The sequence below is a fragment of the Colobus angolensis genome, unplaced genomic scaffold, assembly GCF_000951035.1.
Source record: "Colobus angolensis palliatus isolate OR3802 unplaced genomic scaffold, Cang.pa_1.0 Scaffold163, whole genome shotgun sequence".
Lineage (NCBI taxonomy): Eukaryota > Metazoa > Chordata > Mammalia > Primates > Cercopithecidae > Colobus > Colobus angolensis.
In genome coordinates, this window is record NW_012114744.1 from 7,963,835 (window position 1) to 7,972,247 (window position 8,413).

General features: G+C 34.8%; 1 protein-coding gene across 2 annotated transcripts in view; it reads right to left on the reverse strand.

The window, feature by feature from the left end:
* Nucleotides 1-1,063: 1,063 nt before the first annotated feature.
* Nucleotides 1,064-8,413, reverse strand: part of CADPS2 (Ca++-dependent secretion activator 2) — a 571,469-nt gene continuing 564,119 nt past the window's right edge. For both annotated transcript variants that reach the window (XM_011937408.1, XM_011937407.1), the window contains 2 exons: nucleotides 7,143-7,247; nucleotides 1,064-2,058 (listed from right to left, as the gene is read on the reverse strand). In XM_011937408.1, coding sequence (XP_011792798.1) covers nucleotides 1,885-2,058; nucleotides 7,143-7,247 — 279 coding nt within the window. In that variant the 3' untranslated portion in view covers nucleotides 1,064-1,884. The remainder of the gene's footprint in view (nucleotides 2,059-7,142; nucleotides 7,248-8,413) is intronic.

Here is an 8,413-nt window from a genome sequence, read left to right on the forward strand (position 1 = left end):
CTGAACATTTGAGGGTTTGGAGAAAAGACTATTTGGTGTGTGGATAAAGAAGAAAAGAAGGGAGAACATTCCCAAACGTCGTTTCAAAAACAGTAAGTTGGTAGAGTTAGTATCTAATCCTGGAAAAAGGAAGAAATTTCCTCCTTTTTTGTTTGTTATCTTACCCCAAAAATGAGCCAAAACAATGCTAAATAGTAACTGTAGATTAGATTTTTAAGGCTAGTCAAGATACCTAATGACCACTTATTATACCATGGGAGAACGAAACTGGAGGTCCACGTGTTTTCATTTCTAAAGTTTCAGAACAAACATTTTCATAAATTCAGGGATATCTCCACTTATTTTGCACTAACTGACTTCATTTAAAAATTACTTATTAATAAATGCAGCAGCACAATCTGACAATATACTTTAGGAAATATTACAAAAATAATTCATAGAGAACTTACACAACATAATACAATTATCTTTCAAACCCTAGCAAGAAAATATTTTGAGAGAACCACTACTAATGTGAACTACTAGTTAACATTAGTAATATTAGTATTAGTTAACATTGATTCCTAATATTAATAATATGAGTATGGCCGGGCGCGGTGGCTCAAGCCTGTAATCCCAGCACTTTGGGAGGCCGAGATGGGCGGATCACGAGGTCAGGAGATCGAGACCATCCGTCTCTACTAAAAAAAAATACAAAAACTAGCCGGGCGAGGTGGCGGGCGCCTGTAGTCCCAGCTACTCGGGAGGCTGAGGCAGGAGAATGGCGTAAACCCGGGAGGCGGAGCTTGCAGTGAGCTGAGATCCGGCCACTGCACTCCAGTCCCGGCGACAGAGCGAGACTCCGCCTCAAAAAAAAAAAAATAATAATAATAATATGAGTATGAAATATATACTTCCTCTGCTGTGGAAATATGCTGTCATAGTAATTCTTTTAACAATGTGTGTGCCTATTAGGTCCAAAGAACAGTCAGTGTTACTATCTTTTACTCATTTGATTAAAAACAAAATATTACAAAACAAAACAAACAAAAAACCCAAGAAACAAAAACACAGAGTCAGATAGTTGGGATGTTTGAAACACTGCAAACCTCTTTTACTGCATTTGCCCTATACAAGTCTAATAAATACAGAAGTAGTTATGAGCAAATAGATTTTTATTGCCTGCAAGCTGTTATACTGGAGTAGGAGAATATAGTATCTTGACGGAAGCACACTTGCTACCCCACACCTGGGGCTTGCTTATAGTTGAAAGAAGAAATGTTGAGAATGGAACAAAGACATAAACCCCTTGGATAATCTAGTCTATATTTGGGTTTGGCAACCTTTTCATCCCAGGAATATACCTGTAGACCAAAGTACTAAGAACCAAGATTAAAGATTTTATATACATCACAATAATAGCAAATTAAGTACAAAACAAACCTGGCACATAAATTATAATTTGTAAGGTACACACCATTTTAACAAGGATACGATAGTGTTGGCGCAGTGATCGGACGTGACTTCTCACAATGCTGCATTATGAGAAATATGTATCTCGCTTTACACAGAAAACATCATTTTGATGTGATTACAGAAAAATGCTCAAATATTTAAAAAAAAAATCATGTTCCAATCACAAGCAGAGCCAAGGTTCATTTTTAGGTCAAACAACACAAAAAAGGATACTCTTCTCAAAAAACAAACAAACAAACAAAACAACCCAAAATCTTGGCATTTCCCCTTTTACTCTACATTCAGGTTTACTTTTTAAAGAAATACAAGCATTTTTATTTGGCCAAAACAAACAATGAATGTAATTACAAGGACAAGGTTAAACAAAAAACAAAAAACAAAAAACCATGTCGATCAAGGTCTTCTTTCCTTCTGCAAAGTTGTGTGATATCAGCCTTCTTCTTCTTCGTCACTGTCTTTCATAGTAATGCCCTGAAGTCCTCCTCCTTCTGAAACAGATGCTGTGGCCTCCTCTACTGTTAAACGTCTGTGCACAGTATCATAAGTCTTACTGTTCAGTGTTCCTTCCAACACACCCTGCAATCGAAAGTCCCTGTAGGTTTTCTGTAGAAAGAAGAGAAAATTTGCTTAGGTAACTTAGATTATATGTATGTACATAGATATATACTCAGTTGGCATTTCAAAAATGATCTTGGGGAAATCCACTGATAGGTTCATGTGGCTGTCCATGCCAATCATCTTCTTGGTGTATTTCTGGGGAGTAAACGCAATGACAGACTTTGGCTATTGCTTCAAACTACAATTACTATATCAAAATGTTGTGACTATGTTGTGACTATCAGATGACAAATTTACTTTCCCCTCAGAACATTACTAATTGCACACAATTTACCTTTTGAATAACCTGTAGCAAAAATAAAATACGTACCTATGTAAGTTTTTAAATAAGAAATTAGTTTTTTTTTTAATTGAGGGGGCTTTCCTTTAATACTGAAAAATACATTATATTTTATAAAATGCATTAATTTTGGGGGGCAGTTGTGTGGAGGAAGAAGATTAATCCTACTATCAGTAAAAGAAGTTCACATTTTCAGCATTTCAGTGAATTATAAAAAGTTACATGTACTAGTAGGTAAAAATTTATGTATATCTAAATGTCTGGATGAATTTTGCCCTTTTCTTTTGAATTTCCCTTGGGATGTGAAGTGCCGAACTCTGGCATAAAGCTTCCATAGATGGGATAGCAAAACAAGTATTTACATTTTTTCTTAAAACATTAAAATGTGGTATATTATATATCAAAAATAGAATACCATATTATTGTTTCTACAATGATTTTCAAGACAACAAAAGCCAACAACATTTTTCTGTGGCACTTAAAATATTAATCTATGTTTCCCTTATGTTTACATTGATTGATTGATTGATTGAGACAGGCCTCACTCTGTTACCCAGGCTGGAGTACAGTGGTGTGATCATTGCTTACTGCAGCCTCGACCTCCCAGGCTGAGGCAATCTTGCCACCTTAGCCTCCTGAGAAGCTGAGACCACAGGTGTGTGCCACCACGCTCGGCTAACTTTAAAAATTTTTTGTAGATACAAGGTCTTGCCATGTAGCATAGGCTGGTCTTGAACCCCTGGCATCAAATGATCCTCATTTCAGCCTCCCAAAGTGCTGGGACTACAGGTCTGAGCCATTGTGCCTGACCATGTTCACTTTTTTCTTTTTTTGAGATGGAGTCTCACTGTGTCATCCAGGCTGGAGTGCAGTGGCGCAATCTTGGCTCACAGCAGCCTTTGCCTCCCCAGTTCAAGTGATTCTCCCACCTCAGCCTCCCGAGTAGCTGGGATTACAGGCACATGCCACCATGTCCAGCTAATTTTTGTATTTTGGGGGTTTCACCGTGTCTGCCAGACTGATCTCAAACTCCTGAACTCAGGTGATCCGCCCACCCCAGCCTCCCAAAGTGCTGGCATTACAGGTGTGAGCCACAGCACCCAGCCATGTTCACTTTTTAAAGTGTGATCTTCTTCACATACAATTTTCTGCAGCTAAACATGATTGGTATTTTATTATTATTGATTTTTAAAATAGGAGAAAAAGTTCAGAGTTAGTTAAATGGGGAAACAACAAATGAAGACATTTCATTTTGTGGGATATGATTTTGTCATAATAAGCTCATTCTAAGTCATAAGTTATTGTGACTAAGGTAGTACTCTCTTACACCAAGACTCATGGTAATTTGCATCAGAACCAGTGAGATAACTCTAAAAGGTATGTTTTGTCTAGGTAATCTGGCAACTGATAAACATGGCATTATTACCACAGAGATTTGTATTTATTCCTTTAACTGTCTTGTAATTAGATTAAACATGTCAAACATAAAATATTCATCTACAGATGATGCATCTAATGTAAAGTATTATTGTTCCACTGACAATTATATACTGAGTTTGTGAGTTCAACTTTCTTATTTTATTGGAATGACTTTCCTTTGACTTAATTACCAGTAAGTAGGCCAGAGCAGATCTGAATTGTGGATCTGCAGCCCTGAAGGCTTTCTAATTTATGTATAATTAAGACCGCTTTCTTATTCAATTAGAAAGCAATAACCAGTTGGGTGAGGTACTAGGCAGACAGCCTTGCAATCTCTTTCTCTCTCTGTCTTTAGAATTCATAAAATGTTATTGACACTTGGACGTTACCTGTGGCTTCCACAAAGGTTTGGTTGGCCCTTGCTTAAGACAAGTGCCTGCCACAGGGTTCTGTTCACTTTTTACCTCCTAGCAAAAGAAGCAGGCAATTTATGTTAACTGCATTTAATGTCATGTGGCCACTATGGAGAACATAAATACAACAACCATTTTGATTATTTGAGGGTTTTACTTTCCTACCCCAAATAAATCATTCTGAGGTAAAAACTTTGCAAATAATTTCAGTCTTTAATTTTTTTGTGTAACCCTTTCTGGGATTTGTTTTTTTCTTAGTGTGCAAATGAATGAACCAATTGGTGTAAAAGTGTCTGTGTTTAGGGTAAAGTTGGCTATTATACAAATTTTGATGGCATCTAGGTCTCCATGGGCATAGAAGAATGGCAATCCCTGTAAGTAGTAAGGACAAGACTGCTAAAGTCAAGTAGTTTGGGTCCTGGGTAGAATACACCATTCTGCTGTACCATGCAGGCCAAGTCTAAGTGACCTGGACGGAAGTAAATTCTGGTTATGGGCCTTCGCAATTCTCAATGTGTGCTATTCAACAGCTTCTTAAATTCATTGGGAAATGATCATTATAAGTAAAACTATGTAAGTTCTAAAGAATAATGAATCTATGTATGAAATCGGCTAAAGTCTGTTTATATTCAAAGTAGAAAAAACAATTAGAACATTAAATTATTAATTCAGTTTGATTTTTATTGTAAAAATAATCATTTCTAATTATTAAACAGAGTCCTCCCTATGACTTGATTAAATGTATCAGCCCAAGAACACATTGGCTAAGCCTGGAGACTTGCCTGCGAAAACTAAAACATGGACAATCAAACATATTCATGAAAATTAATTTCATATTTATTGGTCAATTATGGATCATTAGGAAAAATATATTAAAAGAAGATATACTGACTTACAGTACAATGAAAATGTCACTATATAATTCATAAAATTATTGTTCTTTTATGCTAAAATATTCACTGGTGAGAATCCTTATGATCTACTCTTAGCAAATTTCAAGTATACATTAATAAGTCACACTGTATATCTTGAGTATATAAAAATTTTTGCTTTCAAATTATACATCAATAAAATGAAAAAATTTCACTCTTGCTTAATCTTTAACTATAAAGATGTGTGGAAATGAGGAATAATTTTGAAAGAAACAAATCGTGGGCTAATATGGAGATTTTTATTCTCAAAACAAAGAACTTAATAATCTATCAGCTGACACCAGGGGGCTGAACATATAACCTCTGAGATCCTGAACACAGTAGGCATTAGCTTGAAAATATGGTTGATCATAAGGATAAACAGCTAATTGTAATATTAATCACTGTATAAAGTGCAACTGTTATGTATGTGTGTATATATATGTATATATTATATATATACATACATACATATATATGTGGCAAATACATTATCCTGATTCTCTTTTTTGAAAAACAAACTTCATTTGAAAGTGCTTCAAGTCACATTTATAGAAACAAGAAACAATGGCGAACTAAGCCAATTATGAACCTATCATATTGCCCTTTCAGTTTCTTTGTAAAATAAAGAACACCATATAAGAAGTGTTCTGGCTCAAAAGTACTTTCTCTATTGACATGTAATGTGTAGCTATAGTATTAACATTTTGTGACTGGCTACAATTTTACTTGTTATTTATGAGTAATCATAATGCTATTATTGTGACATTTTAGGTCTGGTTCTACTTTCCAGTAGATTTGCCAATTTCTGACTTTGGAACAGAACTTTCCTATTTGTGGGCCTAACAAGGATTAACAAGCAGGCACAAAATAATTTGTATTCTAATTAGACTGTAGGAACCAAGGGAATAAAGGAAATATTTTAATATGGCTAGAAACATCTTTTAATGATGTAACACAGTGGGTCTTTGCAAACTTTAGCATGTTTTCATGTATTAGAACCATCTGGAGGACTTGTTAATCTATAGATTACTGGGTTCCACCCTCAGAGTTTCTGATTCAGTAGGTCTGGGGTGGGGCCCAAGAATTTGTGGTTCTAACAAGTTCTCAGGTGATGATGATAATAGTAGGTGAGGAATGACACTTCGCAAACTACTGTGTATACTCATATATACACACATACACATAAATGCATATATACACATTATGTGTGTGGGTACATACACACATATATACTACTAATAAATGATACTATAATGAAAGTAAAAGTCTTTTGTTTAAATAAATAGGTGATTCTCAATAGCTTAATGTTTTCTGCCGTAAGGTGAAATTTCTGTCCCAGTTTTAAGAAAAGGTTAAACTTGGGGTAAATTTTGTGCTTCCATTAGAATTTACAAAGTGTGAAAAATTATGCATAATATATTAAAGATTTTATTCCCTAAACATGACATGTAATTTATTAGCTTTTCTCTTGAAGAGTTAAAGTCAAAACAGCCTTGCCGAACTTATGTGATGTCTACGTCACTAGTTTTGGGTGGTCTCCAACACTCGAATGATTACCTTTTACATATAAGAAGGGGCATGCTTCCAAAAAAATCTGGGCAATGACAATGTATTACTTTTGTACCAGGATATAATAAAATAACTGAGACTCTCCTTATTCTTCTGGCAAAATATAGTTCAAAAGCCCTCACAATGATATATGATCCTAATAAATATGAAGTAATTGTATTATGATAAAACATTTATATGCTTAAGAAAATTAATGTAAAATTATTGTGAACCTACTTCCTTCAGGTAACTGTGCTGGGGCTTTATGTATTTAATCTCAAACTGTGATTATTTGCGAGCAAATTTTTTTACTAGTGCAAAAAAGATAAATTTATATTCATTTATTAATCTAAAAATGGAAGTAAACAGCAGCACATCATTGCTAATAAGTGATACTTTTTAGTTACATCAAATACAGTTTTCTTGTATGTCAGTATCTTGCCATTATTCCTTATAGCTTGGTGGGCAATTCATATCTGAACACATTTTGTTTACCTTCACAATCTTGATGAGCGTCTTCAGCTGGTAAATATGGAGCTGGAGGTCTAATCTATCAGTCAACCACACACAAATGACTTTCATGGAACTGCTGTACCATTGCTGGAATGGAGAATTGGGGCACAGGGGAGGAGAACAAAAAAGAAAACAACCTCTGCAGTATTCATTTAACAGATTCGGTAATGAGGGGGTAATAAAACACTCTGAAATGACCACAGATCAGCACTTGAAGTCAATAATGCTATAATTTCCTGTTAACAGAATTGTATGCTTTGCTAGAAAATCTGTTAAGTTGACCTAGGCTGTTCTTTAAATGAATTAACATTACAGTCTTTCAGCTGTAACATATTCACGGAAACAGTGTTTTTGCACTTTGCAGCCTAGTGGCCTGCTTTGTAATTTGTAGGTAACAAAGGATCCTAAATACATGCTTTAGGACTGAATGGACAGCCAAGCAGCAGGAAAAAAGAGGTAAATTATTTTCAAAGGAAAATTTTCTATTGGCCTGCATGTTAAATAAAAATATAAAAGAAGATGTGTTATGCTATAAGTCATGTAGTCAATACCTAAAAATTACATTTTAAAGGAGCGATGGTAAAAAAAAAAAAAAAAAAAACCCTACAACTTATTAAACAGTAATCCTCAATCACACCTTTATCAATTAAATATTTACCAAGCTCTTTAAAACCATCTAAAATAAAGATTCATTGAGATCTTAGGAAGAAATATTATAAAGACTGAATTCTTGTAAGAATGACAAAATAGGTGTCAGTTGACCAAATTATGAATGAAAAGGATGTGTTTCATTTTGTAGTTTTGGAGGTTCTATAATTTTTCTGTTTATTACAACTCTCTTAAGAGAAAAACTGAAATTCTTCTTTAATGCAGTTTTCTGCTCCTATATGTCTGTCAGTCTAGAAAAAGAAAATGTTGTTCCTATTTTCAAATAAGACAAACTGCCATTACAAATGACATTTTTAAGGGATACAGTGATTCAGAGCTAGGTTTAGATAACACTCTAAGAATAATGCTACTCATTCAGATAAAAGTGAGAAATATCAATGTCCACTCAGCATTTAGGAAATGACAAAAAGTTTTTAAAGACAAGAGATTTTGTGCCCTGTTTGTATATACAAACATAGTGACAGTCCAGATCACATATGTGTGTGCATACGTTCTTAAGAATTTAAACGGCCGGGCGCGGTGGCTCAAGCCTGTAATCCCAGCACTTTGGGAGGCCGAGACGGGCGGATCACGAGGTCAGGAGA